At 38.2% G+C, this 15,981-nt stretch overlaps 1 protein-coding gene across 6 annotated transcripts in view; it reads left to right on the top strand.

The window, feature by feature from the left end:
- Nucleotides 1-15,981, top strand: part of POC1B (POC1 centriolar protein B) — a 167,495-nt gene that overhangs the window by 47,588 nt on the left and 103,926 nt on the right. For all 6 annotated transcript variants that reach the window (XM_023559445.2, XM_064283754.1, XM_023559451.2 and 3 more), the window contains 5 exons: nt 3,348-3,455; nt 3,596-3,711; nt 6,225-6,358; nt 8,545-8,613; nt 9,193-9,345. In XM_023559445.2, the coding sequence (XP_023415213.1) occupies nt 3,348-3,455; nt 3,596-3,711; nt 6,225-6,358; nt 8,545-8,613; nt 9,193-9,345 (580 nt within the window). The remainder of the gene's footprint in view (nt 1-3,347; nt 3,456-3,595; nt 3,712-6,224; nt 6,359-8,544; nt 8,614-9,192; nt 9,346-15,981) is intronic.

Consider the following 15,981-nt stretch of genomic DNA (forward strand, 5'->3'; position numbering starts at 1 on the left):
CAGAATAGTGCCTGATAATGGCAGGTGCTCAGTAATTTGTTGAATGAATGAAGGACAAGAACCATCCCTGTTTTATTTATAGTTTATCGTGACACATACACAGAGATTTTTATTAAAAGGGTAAACTAGAGGTTAGCCTGTCAGTCAGAGCCAGGTCACATAGCCTCCTAAGAGCACATTCTCATGTTTCTCCTCAACTTAGGACTTTCTGTGGTTAATATTGCTCTAACTTTCCTTTTTGTCAGAGTCTTACAGCATACTGGTTCAAAGGTTTTGTTGTGGAGCCAGACTGCCAGGTTCAAACCTGGATTCCTCTCTTTACTGACTATGTGACTCTATCAGTTCCTGATTGTATATGTGCCTCAGTTTATTCATTTGTAAAATGAGGCTAGCAATAGCACCTGTTTTGTAGGGTTATTTTGAAGATTAAATTAATTGCTATAGGCAATGTGTTAAAGAACCCTTCTAGGACATAATACGCACTCAGTAAATGAAGGCAGGATAATGATGATGAGATGATGACAGTGGGATTTGGCCAGTAATGTCATAGGGTGAGTGGTTTTGTGCTTTGTTACTATCTGGTCATTCCAGTTCATTGAATGTTTTTCTTCTTCATTGCTTTTTCAAAATGTAGTAATCAATTCATCTCTTAGAAATATTCTTGTTATTTAAAATAATCACATTAAGTAATTCTTAAAAGATAGCTTATTAAGAAACACAATTTGATTCCATGCACTAATTGTTTACAGTTATCATACAAAATTTATTTTCATGGGGATATTGAATTGGTCAGTTGTTGTTTTTGTTAACTGCTGTCAAACTGATCCCTGACTCATGACAACTCCGTGTGTTACAGAGTAGAACTGCTCCATAGGATTTTCTTGGCTATAATTTTTACAGAAGCAGATTACCAGGCCTTTTCTTCCACAGATGGTGTAAAAATGGTGTGTCGGGGGTGTCTGACCTCCTCTAACTTCACAGGGGGGAAGGAGAGTCAAGATCAACAGCCCAAGGCTTATTTCTGTGAGGCAAAGGTCAGACATACCTCGTCTTTCCAATTTTTTTTTACCAGTGCTGACACCAGCCATCCCTCCCACTGCACTCTCTGCTTCTCTGCGGAGTTTATATTTGTTGCAGTGGCTACATAGAACTCACAGACAATACTCATAATTATGGGGTTTATTAGGGAGGTAACGGTTACAATTTCAGGATCAGGAATGACTTAGGATACAGTTCTTTGATCGGGACAGCTTCTCAGCCATATCCACAGGCAGGCCTTTCTCTGGCTCTCAGCCTCCCAGCCCCTCGGCCCCTGCCATGTTCGGTACAAGTGTTATAAAACTTTCGCACTTCACCAGTAAGTGCTCAGAGGCACCCAACTCTGCCAGTAAACCTCGGTTTGAAGACTCTAAGCTCTCGCTCAGTGGGTCTGCGAGCTTGCCTCCACCAAGTGCCTTGAAGCACCCCACTCCACCGGCAAGCCTTCTGCCCAAAGGCACTCAGCTCTCTCACTCCATGGTTTGGCACACCCACTGTAGTCACCTCGCTCCGTGAGTGGGAAGTCCACTGTGGCATCTCCTGCTGGTCTCCTGGTTCTGCTGCCACTGTTGCTCTGCTGCTGCTTCTTGATGTCTTGTGTGATCTCTGATGTTGCAGCTGTCTGTCTCCTGGGCCTAGGAGGGAGGTTCTCCGTACAGGGACCCCAGGTCCAAAGGACTTGCTCTGCTCCCAGCTCCTCTTCTTGGTGATATTGAGGTCCCCCCTTCCACCTCTGGGATGGCTCATTTTAAGCCTAGTGGGATGGCAAAACCGACCAATACCCTCGTTAGGGTTCCATAGACTTTATTTGCATGGTCCCACCCCCGCAAGGATACCATGCACGTTATTTGTGTTATTAGCAAGCTGTCCAGTCCCCTTAGTGGGCCACAAGCACCTTGCATAGCCCCATCTAATCATTTGGTGGGAGTTACAGGACCATGACTAGAAAGGCAATATAAAACTGATCCATCACACCACATGTGGGTTCGAACCACAGACCTTTTGGTTGGCAACTGATCATAAAGTCTGTGTAAAATAAGTTTCATCTATTTGGAACATTCTGTAATACGAGTCTTCATATTTGAATCTTTCTCATGTATTTTCTGGAGGAAAATATAAATAAAAATATTATTTGCTATAAAATCTTGAAATTATCTAGCATGGAACATTTTTCCTTGCAGAGTTCTTTTTCTTAAATTTTTAAGATCATTGTTTCACACAGAACTTAGTCATGCTTTCTGTATGTCTTTTTTTACATGGTGAATCCATGAATGCCAAATTCTAAGTTTCTGTCAGGAAGAATTATTTTTAGGTCAGCTTTAAAGAGGAGAGCACACAAAAAAGGAAAACCTTCGATTACAATCCATACCCTTAATTGACTTTTATAGTAATCTGGGTGTAGAGGGAAACTACAGATAAAATTGAAACAGTCTGCTACCTAAATCTGCCTCCATTGGTTTTTGTTATTGTTAAAATATTAATAATAAAAACACTATTCATAGATTTCCTAATAATCTAAAATTTGTTTTCATTTTCTTTTGGGTCTTACTCTTTTTCCATCTATTTTAAAAAGTCAATTAAAAAAATAAAGAGCCTTGGAAAGGATCTTAAAGGAGGAGACAGCAAAAAAGCAGTAGACAAGATGTCTAAGAATTTTCTCATTTGTTTCTTAATGGGGTATGTGGGTTGTACGTTTGTCCATGAAGGAACTTCTGTCCTCTGTAAATGAGTTGTCCTATTTTTCAGTCTGTTGGAACTTTCTAGCCCTTTCAAGTCTGAGAATAGTTACATTCTTGGGTAGTTGGATTCTTTTCTTTGCAATACCACTAAATTTTAATTCTCAGCACAGTGGTCCTTTTCTTACCAAAAAAAAAAAAAGCTTCACCACAGAGTTGGCAGGATGAGTAATGAAAGGCTTTCTCGGGTCATGTGATGACGTGGGAAAATGACAAAAATAGGAGGGAGTAATAAAGAGTATTTAAAAAACAAGCAAATGGGATAGCTGGCTTGGAGGAAGTGGAAAGATGAATCAAAGATCTAGAGACAGATGCCATAAAATGAAATTATTTAAATAAAAGGAAAAAAGTAACTTGGTTAATCTACATACTATATTTTTGATTTTTAATGATTCAGTGTTGTTTGTCGTGACTTTTTTTTTTAGTTAGAAAGAGGTTGGTTACAGACTTTGTTCCCTGGTGAGGTAACAGTGGTCTCTGGTATTTGATATGTACAGCCTGACTTGTGCGTGGTGGGGTTGATGATTGACAGGTGCCTTTCACAAATAGAATCTTCTTTCTTGTGCTTTCCAGATTCTCACCTGATGGAAGACTAATTGTATCATGTAGTGAGGATAAAACTGTTAAAATTTGGGATACGACAAACAAGCACTGTGTCAATAACTTCTCAGATTCTGTAGGGTAAGCCCACTGTTTTTGTGTATTATATGGGTTGGTTTGCTAAGGAGATATTTAATTATACCAATTTAAATAATATTAAGGAATATTGAAATAAGGTTAAGGAAATTGAAATATTAGGCCATCTTATTATTTCCTCCTAGGTTTGCAAATTTTGTGGATTTTAACCCTAATGGTACATGCATAGCTTCAGCAGGTTCTGATCATACCGTGAAAATCTGGGATATAAGAATGAACAAATTACTCCAGCATTATCAAGGTAACAATTTCTGTAGCAAAAAACTCCATTTTTGAGTGGGCTTCTCTGGGAAGCTCTTAAACTGACTGAGTATACTTTTGATGTGATTTGGCCCTTTTAATGAGGGTCATGGGCTGCCTTTGAACTGGCTAGAGAACAGTTAGCCCCCAACAGCAGCAGGGTCTGAGAAGCTCGGACAGATGCCAGAGTGGGGAGGAAGGTGGAGGAACCTTAAAGATGATGCCAGGGGCTATAAAAAGGTAAGTTATTGTGAGGCTTTCAAATTCTGCTCACCTGCATTATGTGAGAGGTCAGGAAGAGAAATTGACTCTGAGTTCCAAAACTGAAGGAGCAAAAACAGGTGTTATATCTGGTAGAGAACAACTTCCTAATGTCCCTATGTGTTGAAGCTAAAGGAGAAATGCATTGATTTTCTTAGTTTATACTGGATTTGGAAACCCTGGTGGCATAGTGGTTAAGTGCTACGGCTATTAACCAAAAAGTCGGCTGTTCAAATCTGCCAGGCGCTCCTTGGAAACTCTATGGGGCAGTTCTGCTCTGTCCTACGGGGTCGCTATGAGTTGGAATCGACTCGACGGCACTGGGTTTGGTTTTGGGTTTTGGTTTATACTGGATTTATTTTAAATCTACATTTCTTTTTCTTAATATTTAATAATAATAGCTATCATTTACTCGGAAACCCTGGTGGAGTAGTGGTTAAGAGCTACAGCTGCTAACCAAAAGATCAGCATTTTGAATCCACCAAGCGCTCCTTGGAAACTCTGTGGGGAGTTCTACTCTGTCCTATAGGGTCACTATGAGTCAGAATCGACTCTGTGGCAGTAGGTTTGGTTTTTTTTTTTTTTTTTTGGTTATCGTTTACGCAATGTGTACCATGTAGCAGACACCTTGGTAAACCCTCACAACAGCCCTGATAGGTATTACTGTTGTTGTTATTGCTGTGTGTCCTTGAGTCAATTCTGACTCACAGCGACCCTATAGGACAGAGTAGAACTGCCCCATTGGGTTTCTTAGGCTGTAATCTTTAGGCGTGCAGATCATCAGGCTTTTCTCCTGTGGAGCAGCCGGTGGGTTCGAACCGCAGACCCTTCAGTTAGCAGCTGAGCGCTTAACCATTATGCTACTGGGGCTCCTAAGAGGTATTATTATAATTACCCCCATTTTAAAGATAAGGAAACTGAAACTTAAAGAGGTAAGAGACTTATTCCAATAATTGGCAGAACTGACTGGGTCTTTACTTTCTGTTTACAAATGTTTGGAAGAGCAAACTTTTGATCACTGTGTTATACTGCCTCCTGTTGGAAGGATAGTAAACAGAAATGATTTATAAAACTTGATGGCAAGACTGTGCCTTTCTCCAAATATATCTCTACACTCTTGACCCCTTAGTCCCAAGCCACTAAGGAGTTGTTATTTTTAATTTGAGGCTAGATTTTATACGTTATATAAACTGGTAGTAATCAACCGTTGCTTTTATTGGTAATGTATTCAAGGACTTCGTAATTCTGTGGCCAACAAGATTATCTTCCCGCAACACAGTCTTACTTTTTTTTTTGAGTTATTTTATCTAATTAGCTGCAAGTTTAAGCTGTATGATGCCAAAATACTCATTTGTTTTAGTGAGCCGTATAGAGTTTAGTGGAGACATTGCCTCTAAATCATTCTTGTTTTGAAGCTTATATTACTAACTGAGCAAAGATCCAGCCTTAGAATTAAAAACTGTTCTCTGAAGACTTAGGACCTTAGTCTCATGGGACATCTCAGTCAATTGGCACCACAAAGTTCATGCTGTACATACTAGTAAAGTGAGTAGTGTTTGGGGTCTTAAAAGCTTGCAAGCAGCCATCTGAGATACAACTATTGGTCTGTACTCGTTTGGAGCAAAAGAAAAAGAAGGAAACCAAAATTTCAGAGAAGAAACTAGTTTACAGGGCTAATAGCCTACACAAGCCGTGGCCTTATCTACCCTGAGACCAGTAGAATTAGATAGTCCCTGTTCTGATCAGGGCCACAATAGATGGACCTCGAGAGAACAGGAGAAAAACACAGAACAGTTTTTAAAAAGCACAGACCTTCTGGACCAGTTAAGACTAGAGAACTCCCTGAGATAATCACCGTGAGATACTTTGTAAACCTTGAACTGAAACTATCCCCTGAGGTCACCTTTTAGTGAAATAATAGATTGGCACACAACATAAAGGATATTACCCTGAGTATGGTGATCCAGTAAAAAACCATCTATATGAGACCAAAAAGTCAACAATCACTCTAAAGCAAAGATGAGAAGATAAAGGGGCAGGGAGACTAGAGTACTGAAACCAAAATAATATAAAACACAACTGGAGAGAATGTTGACACATTGTGAAAAACGTAAGTAGTTTCACTGAATAATTTGTATAGAAATTGTCAAATGGGAACCTAATTTGCTGTGTAAACTTTCACTGAGAACACAGTAAAATATTAAATAGAAAATAACTGTTCTCTGAAATTTGCTTTTATTTTCTACCATTCAGTTCACAGTGGTGGAGTTAATTGTTTATCATACCATCCTTCTGGCAACTATCTCATCACTGCCTCGTCCGATGGTACACTTAAGATTCTGGATCTCCTAGAAGGAAGGCTCATATATACACTTCAAGGGCATACGGTATTAACGCTAAAATTTTGCCTTTAATGTATATTTAAGTTTTTGACCCATTTTGTTATATGCCTTTGTCATTTTACCGATTGCAGGATGCATTCCTGCTGTCATCAAAAAAAAAAAAAAGAAAATTTCCAAGGCTGTGTTTTTATCTTCTGGAAGCAACCCTTAGAAATATTATTATAATTCTTGTCAAAATTGATGTGTATCTTTCAATGCCATTAAATTAATTTTTTACTGCTGTCTTCATCAGTGTGCAGTTTAGGTTTGAGTGGTTAAATTGTGGTGGGTAAGCTTATTCCCTACTTCTGATCTTTCTCCCCATGTGGAGCTGTCCCACTAGCTCTGATAGTCTTGGCCTCCCCTACCCCCCGACTCACTGTTCTCAATCTGATAGGTGAGTTTGGAAGCAGAAGTTTGGCCAGCCCAGCCCAACACCTTTTCTCCTGCCTGTGGGAGTGAGCCTGCCCTCACCATTTTCTTCTGAGACTTCATGTGGGGAAGCCTGCCCATGTCCAGATTTGGCTGATTCATTCTGGAGTTCAATTCTAGAAAAGCCATTTGCCCACATTCTCTCATAATAAGCAGTTATCTTTAAGAAAGGTGATCATCTGACTCTTAATTAGTTTAGAACCCAGTGGGGAAGAAGAGTATATTTATATATAAAGCTTGTTCAAAGACACCTCTCCACACACACTTTTTTTAAGTGTATAAACTAGTTATCCCTCCAGTGTAAATATTCAAGTTTCTTTAAATTTTTTACAATGTGTCCTCTTTTTTCTTTTCTTCTTTTTTGGATATGTACTATGTCCTTCCTCTTAACCAAGTATAAGCTATTTATATCCAGAAATAGAATGGGCTTCATGGTCTAGGGGAGAAGGGGCTCTTTCTGCTTTTGTATATCCTGCCCGGCTTCCTGCTTTGCTTTGTTATTTGTTCTGCAGCTGTGCTAGTGTGAAGCAGAAATAGAAATTAGCCAGCTCAGATATATGCGTATCCGTGGATTTAGGCTGACTAGATACAGTCAGTAAAAGGGGCCAAAGATTGAAATATTTATGAAATAAGTAAAAAATAATATAAAAAAGATAAACAATATTTTAGGAGGAAAAACTAACCACAAAGATGAAATTATTCACAGTCTGGGTCATAAGATTAGATGACTTAAAGTATGATTAGCTGACTAAAGTGCTAAGACGAGTTGAAGAACATTCTCCCTGATTAAGGAATGCATTTCCAACATACAAAGGTGTTTTTTAGTTTTCAGTGTGGGTACTTGGTAGTTGAGATTTCAAATTTTGAAGATGGAAAAATACGGAGGTGAAGGTGTTCACAAGGCTATGATAACTTATGAATGTGAGATGGCTTTGAAAAAATACAAGATTTTTTCCCCAAAAGTTCTCTTGTAAAGATTAAGAATATTAAAAACAAACCAAATATACTAATATTATTTCTGAGATGAGAAATAATTACTCTTATCTTGACTAAAAAATTGACCTAGAGGCTATGTATGTTGTCACTGTGCAAAGTACAGTCTGATCCTATTCCACAGCATTGCTTAGTTTCAAGCTCGCATTGCCTCCTACCTAGACAGTTACAGTAACCTCCTAACTGGCCTCCAAGCATTCATTCTACTTATTCCAATTCATCACTCACTCACCTAGGGTTTTTTTTTTTTTCATCAATCACAGCTTTTCTCTTATTTATCTCCTGGTCTTACAACTTTTAGTGGCTCACCATTACCTGCATGAAGGGAGAACTCAGTAAAGCCTTGGGAATCAGGGAATGGCCTCTGTTTATATAGCCTCATTCCTGTCACCTACAATACTTACCTTTCAGTTTCTGCTAGTGATTGATTGACTAAAGAGTCCAAAGTCATAAAATTTTAACATAAATTCTTATCAACTTATACATGCACAAGCTTTTCTTTAAAGGAGAAAAAGGTTTTATTTTCTTATTTTTATTAGTATTTATTTTTAATTTAGTATCATTTCCTTGTGATTTAATATAATTGGATTAGTTCATTGATGATTTTTACTCTGCGTGCATTAGTTGGTAGCAGCTGGATGTTTTCAGTCAGTCTATTGTGTAAGTCATCTAGATAAATTGAGATGAAAAATTGGTACTCACAATCCTGTTGGCCATAAGAAACTATCACCAAGTACGTTTTTCTTTTACCTCCCTTTATTTCTTAGGGACCTGTCTTTGCTGTGTCATTTTCAAAAGGTGGGGAGCTGTTTGCATCAGGAGGCGCAGACGCACAGGTTTGTACATTCCTTTAGCTCCCTCTTAGATTTGGTGAGGGTGAAGGAGTCCTTGACCTCAGCTAAGATTTTTGCAGCCAGCTACTTTTCTATTAAGGTGATTATCAATGAATTTATATTTGAGTTAGTGCCAGGAAGTCTGCTATTTCATAACGGAAGTAGTGCCAATTCTGGTAGTTTTGGGAACTCAGCTATAGGTATGGCACTTTCACTTGATTTACTGTCTAATTGTTTTGCCTGTATCTTTTTTTTTTGAGGACATTAATATAAATATTTTATGGTAGCAAATCTTCATTTTTTCGAAATGACCAAAAGTCATTTATAACTAGATCTGTTGAATAAGATGAATTATCAAGCTAAAAACAAGGGTTTCACTTTTGAGAGGGGTGTGGAGAGGATTTTCAGGTAATAAGACATTTTCTTAATATGGATTTCAAATTTACATGAAGGCAATTTGAAATGCTAAGTCTCTCCCCATCCCTAAAAAAAGGACAATTTATGTATTCACTTTTTAAAAATCAATTCTGTTGCTTGTACGTGCAAGCCAACAACTGCCGTCGTGACTGATTTTTTTTATAGGTCTTATTGTGGAGGACTAACTTTGATGAACTGAATTGTAAAAGTCTCATTAAAAGAAATCTCAAAAGATTGCATTTTGAGTCGCCACCACATCTTCTTGATATCTACCCAAGAACACCACATCCGCACGATGGAAAACTTGAGACTGTTGAAGTGAGTATTCTGTGCATGTTTGTTGTATCGTTTTTAAGTGCCCATTTTGGGGCCACTGTTCAACTAGGTGCTTGAAAGTATACTAAATTATAATCCAGTAGAAAATATAAACCTGGTTCTGCCTTTAAACAATAGCACTTTGAGAAACAGTCAGTTGTTACCAGTAATAAAGTAAAACGACATATGATAGTATGTAATAGTGCTAAAGCCTCTCGTATTTACTTCTTGAAGGCCCAGAAGTAAAACAAACGTAAGTGTGAACTAGGAAGTCAGAAATCAAATCTTAGGCCTGTGGTAACTGTGAACTCTGAACTTCTTGTCCTAGGTGTTTTTAGGTTGCTCATGTGAGGGCTGTTATGAGAACAGGACTGAAGGACTTCATTTGATATTACGAAGCACAAGAATTTTTATAACCGTTATTGAAATAGGTATCTTGAAGCCCTTTAATAACAAGTAATAATAATCTTACGGATAGCAAAAAGAAAATATTTAGACATTAAACTAATAACTGGGGCCATTTTGTTGTCTATATATGGGTGTATTAAATGTATAATTATCTGTTTAGGTGTAAGTTTTTTATTGACAAGTTACAGATTTAAGCATTATCTCTTCAGAGAAAAATTTATTTTCACTGGATACTTAGCTGGAGTTAAGCCTACTTCTTTCCATTTTGTGTGATTCTCCTTAAGCCCTTTTCTAAGAGCTGATGTCAGAAATTACTATTGCCTATTCATCTGAACACTCCTTTTCATTGTGGCCAGAACCTTTCTTTGCCTTTAGATATGTATTTTGTGTTCCTAAGTCTTATTCCTGAGTAGCAGTGCTTTGTCCCATTTACACACTCTTCATCCTATGGTTTTATACCCTCTTCCAGTCTCTCTGTCCCGCACCCCAATCAGTTTTTTGATTTTGGCTTCCTTAGTCTTGGTCTTTTCTGTTGTCTGAGGCACTTCTGCTACTCTCAGTGCGCGTGCATGTGCCTTTTTTTTTTTTCTCTTTTTGGACTCCTTTTTTAATCTTGTTTAAATCGTTGCTGTTGAGTCAGTTCAACTCATAGTTTAATCCAGCCATATTTTGGGATTTTTGTCCTAGTTTGTCCTTGGTAGTGTTTATTTTTGGTTCTTTGGTATAATTTTTGTCCTCTCCAACTTCCAATTAGCTTTCTAGTCCTTCTAAAGTATTTACTTTTGTACTTCACTATTTCCTCCCGCTACTTACTGGGTCGTTTTTAAAAATTTCTTTCAAAGAAAGAATGTGATGTAACTTGTGGTTCATCACCTTTTTATGTTTTCAGTTTCTACAATTATAGGTGTATTTCTTGATCCCCTATGGAGCTGAGGTATTATTTAATATATTTTATTTAACTTGAGTTTCCTTAATTTACCCAAGCTGCTTTCATTGATTCTTGTTGATGTTTTACACTTTAGCATGTCTGTGGCTTGGCTGGATTTGATCAGGAGGTGGTGCCTTGCTGCGCTGTCACTCACTTAGCTCCCTTTCCAGAGTGGCAGATGGCGGAGCTATGGGCTGAGCCCTGGTCTCCTTACTCTTTATTCAGTGATATTGCATGGCCTCACACTACCTCAGCATTGGAGACTAAGCCATTTTCTCTGTGATTTCCTGTCAGCCCCAGTCCACTTAAGAGTGCTAGACTTTCTTTAAAATGTCGACAAGTTATTGAGTAGCTTTACTCTGACGGCTGAGCCAGAAAGCAGTAAAACCAGCTGGGTTGTTTTGTATTGCTAGGTTAGGATGACCCAAGCCAGACAAAGTCACTCTGAACCATTATTTTTCAAATACCCAGTACAAAAACCCAGTGCTGTCAAGTCGATTCTGACTTATAGCGACCCTATAGGACAGAGTAGAACTGCCCCACAGAGTTTGCAAGGAGCACCTGGCACAAATACACACTCTTAAAATTATATTAAAAACTGACATATTCATCTTGGAATTAGAATTCATTTACACTGTACAGACTGTTGAATATTGTGACTGAATTTTGTTAGTGGCCTTAAAAAAAAATCAGCCTCTGGGTACCCGGTTTAATTTATCTATAAACACGTGGCGGTCTCCAGGAGTTGGAATCCACTCAACAGCAACTAACAACAACATAAGCACTCATGGTTGCTTAAATTAAATATACAATATAACTTATTTTTGTAAAACACCTTCAGATCCTGCAATATAAAATGCTAGCACAGTGATAGGATTCTGCATATGAACAACCAACTGTTCATTTATTTTGTAAAAATCTCTTAAAATAAAGCAAGGGTATAAAGCTTTCTGGAAAGAGAACATCTCCTTTGGTATTATGAAAAAAAATTGCTAAAGGTCAGATTGTTTTGTGAATAAACCAAAACCAAGCCCATTGCCATCGAGTCAATTCCGACTCATAGCGACCCTATAGGACAAAGTAGAACTGCCCCATAGAGTTTCCAAGGAGCGCCTGGTGGATTTGAACTGCTGACGTTTATGGTTAGCAGCCTTAACCTCTACACCATCAGGGTTTCCGTTTTGTGAATAGTTCTTATTAATTGCCATGGATCCCTCCTAAAGCCAAAAGATGACTAGAAAAGATAGTAGGAACCAAAATAGAAGCTGTGCTAGATTTATTTGTGATTAGTGAATTTTACTTTGAAAAAAAACTAACGATGGTGGATTAAAATTTTTTTCAAAGCTTTTAGGCAAGGTCAGCTTTCATATGTTACTTTGGAAATATTTGAAACTTAGGCAGACTTTTTTTTTTGAGATCAGTGTATATAATTAAAATAGAATATAAAAACATTATTAAAAAAATGTGGAGGAACACAAAAATCATTTGGGTTCCTATACACTAACAAGGAGGAATCCGAAAAGGAAATCAAGAAAGCAGTACCATTTATAGTAGCCCCCAAAATGATAAAATACCTAGAAATAGACCTAAACAGGGATGTAAAAGACATATATATGAAAATTATAAAACACTAATATAGGAGACTGAAAGAGATCTACTTAAATGGAAGGACAGTCCCTGCTCATGGGTTGGAAGACGTAATACTGTAAAACGTCAGCACTACCTAAAGTGATCTATGGATACAATGTAATCCTGGTCCAAATTCCAACATTATTTATTGAGATGGAAAAAACTAATCATCAGCTATATATGGAAAGGAAAGAGGCCTCAAATAGCCAACGCAATATTTGAGAAGAACAAAGCAGGAAGCTTCATATTTCCCAACCTCAAAATATACTATACTGCTATGGTAATCAAAACGGCCTGGTACAGGTTCAAAGATAAACACATAGACCAGTGGAATAGAAATGAGAAGCCAGAAATAAACCCATCCATCTATGGACAACTGATTTTCAACGAAGAGTCAAAGTCCTTTCAACAGGGAAGAAACAGTCTCTTCAACAAATAGTGCTGGAAAAATTGGATAGCCACATGTAGAAAAATGAAACAGGAACCGTACCTCATACAGTAAACAAAAACTAACTCAAAGGGGATTAAGGACCTAAATGTTAAAGCTAAAACCATAAAGTTCTGGGAAGAGATAGGGGCAAAGCTATGGGATCTGTTGTTGTTAGGTGCTATCACATCGATTCTGACCGATAGGGACCCTACATACAACAAAACGAAACACTGCCCAGTCCTGTGCCATCCTCACGATCATTGCTGTGTTTGAGCCCATTGTTGCAGCCAGTGCACCACTCTATCTCCTCAAGGATCTTCCTCTTTTTCGCTGACCTTCTACTTTATCAAGTATAATGTCCTTCTTCAGGAACTGATCCCTCATGATAATGTGTCCAAAGTACATAAGACGAAGCCTTGCCACCCTTGCTTTTAATGACCACTCTGGCTGTACCTCCTCTAAGACAGATTTGTTCGTTCTACTGGCAGTCCATGGTATATTCAGTATTCTTTGCCAACACCACAATTCAAAGGCATCAGTTCTTCTTTGGTCTTCCTTATTCATTGTCCAGCTTTCGCACGCATATGAGACTTAGAGAAGAAACTATACTACAGGACTAAGAGTCTACATGAGCCACAGCCTCATTTGCCACTAATGATCATTCTGATCAGGGCCATAATGGATGGATCCTGACAGAAGGGAGAGAAATGTGGAATAGAACTCAAGCTGTAAAAAAAGCCAGACTTGCTGGACAAGTTGAGACTGGAGCACGCCCTGAAGTATCACCCTGAAATACTCCATGAGCTAACCGTTGAGATCACCTTCTTGCTAAATGGAGGATGTTATCCATGAGTACTGCGTACCTTCAAAAAAATCATCTATGTGGAACCGAATGGTCAACAATTAGTCTAAAGCAAAGATGAAAGGGTAAGGGGACAGGGAAGCCAGATCACTGGAAACAAAATATCCAGAATAGCATTAACGAGAATAATGACATATTGAGAAAAGCGTAACCAATGTCACTGAACAGTTTGCGTAGTAATTGTTAAATGGGACCCTGCGTGCTGTGCAAATTTTTACCAAAAACACAATCAAATTTTTTTTTTAAATGGAGGAAACAGTATCTATAAAATGTAATTAATTTCTCTAACTTCTTATTTTTGCATTAAACATCAGTGTATTATTTCTGAATTTGAGTTATTGTTGTTATTGCTAGATGCTGTCAATTTGGTTGTGACTCAGAGCAACACTATGTAAAACAGAACAAAACACTGCCGGGTCCTGAGCCATCCTAATAATCATTGTTATAATTGAGCCCGTTGTTACAGCCAGTGTTAGTACTTCTTGTTGAGGGTCTTCCTCTTTTTCTTTGACCCTCTGCTTTACCAAGCATGATGTCCTTCTCCAAGGACTGGTCCCTCCAGGGTACATAAGACAAAGTCTTGCAATCATTGCTTCTAAGGAGCACTCTGGCTGTACTTCTTCCAAGACAGATTTCTTCATTCTTCTGACAGTCCATGGTATATTCAGTATTCTTTACCAATGCAACTTTTCAGCGACCCCAATTCTTCGGTGTACCTTATTCATTGTCCAGCTTTTGCATGCTTATGAGGTGATTAAAAACACCACGGCTTGGGTCAGGCCCACCTTAGTCCTTTAAGTGACACCTTTGCTTTTTAACACTTTAAAAGAGATATTTTGCAGCAGATTTGCCCAATGCAATGTGTTGTTTAATTTCTTGACTGCTGCTTCCAAGGGCATTGATTTTGGGTCCAGGTAAAATGAAATCCTTGAAAATGTCCTCTTTTCTCTCTTCATCATGATGTCGCTTATTGGTCTAGTTGTGAGGATTTTTGTTTTCTTTATGTTGGGGTGTAGTCCATACTGAAGGCTTTAATCTTTGATCTTCATCAGAAAGTGCTTCAAGTCCTCTTCACTTTCAGCAAGCAAAGTTGTGTCATCTGCATAACACAGGTTGTTAATGAGCCTTCCTCCAATCCTGATGCCCCGTTCTTCTTCATGTAGTCCAGCTTCTCAGATTATTTGCTCAGAATACAGATTGAATAAGTATGATGAAAGGATACAACCCTGACGCACACCTTTCCTGATTTTGAAACAGGCAGTATTGTCTTGTTCTGTTCGAATGACTGCCCCTTGATCTATGTACAGTGTCCTCATGAGCACAATTAAGTGTTCTGGAATTCCCATTCTTTGCAATGTTACCCATAATTTGTTATGATCCATACAGTCAAATGCCTTTGCATAGTCCATAAAACACAGGTAAAATTTTTTCTTCCCTGCACATCTCTCAGTTTGTTGTACCGAGGGGACTCGTATGTTGTCTGTGATGCTGGAAGCTATGCCATTGGTATACAATACCAGCAAGGTCACCTGTGGTGGACAGGTTCCAGCTGAGCTTCCAGACTAAGACAGACTAGGAAGAAGGACTTGGTGGTCTGCTTCTGAAAAACAATTAGCCAATGAAAACCTTATGATAGGAGTGGAACATTGTTTGACAAAGTGCTGGAAGATGAGCCCCTTAGGTTGGAAGGTATTCAAGAGACAACTGGGAAAGAGCAGTCTCCTAAAAGTAGAGTCGACCGTAATGATGTTGATAGAGTCAAGGTTTTGGGACAATCTTTTGCCGATGTGGCACGACTCAAAATAAGAAGACATAGCTGCAAACATTCATTAATAATTGGAATGTGGAATGTACAACGTATGAATCTAGGAAAATTGGGAATCGTCAAAAATGAAATCGAACACATAAACATCAATATCCTAGCTATTAGTGAGCTGAAATGGACTGGTTTTGGCCATTTTGAATCAGAAAATCATATGGTCTGCTATGCTGGGAATGACAGATTGAAGTGGAATGCCATTGCTTTCATCATCAAAAAGAACATTTCAAGATCTATCCCGAAGTACAACACTGTCAGTGATAGGATTATAATCATACATCTACAAGGAAGACCAGTTAATACAACTGTCATTCAAATTTATGCACCAGCCATTAGGGATGAAGAAATTGAAGGTTTTTACCAACTTCTGCAATATGAAATTGGTCAAACATGCAATCAAGTTGCATTCATAATTACTGGTGATTAGAATGCAACAGTATGAAACAAAGAAGAAGGATTGGTAGTTGGAAAATATGGCCTTGGTGATAGAAATGATGCCAAAGATCACATGATAGAATTTTCCAAGACCAATGACTTCTTCATTGCAAATACCTTGTTTCACT

This window comes from Loxodonta africana, chromosome 4 (assembly GCF_030014295.1).
Source record: "Loxodonta africana isolate mLoxAfr1 chromosome 4, mLoxAfr1.hap2, whole genome shotgun sequence".
Taxonomy (NCBI): Eukaryota; Metazoa; Chordata; class Mammalia; order Proboscidea; family Elephantidae; genus Loxodonta; species Loxodonta africana.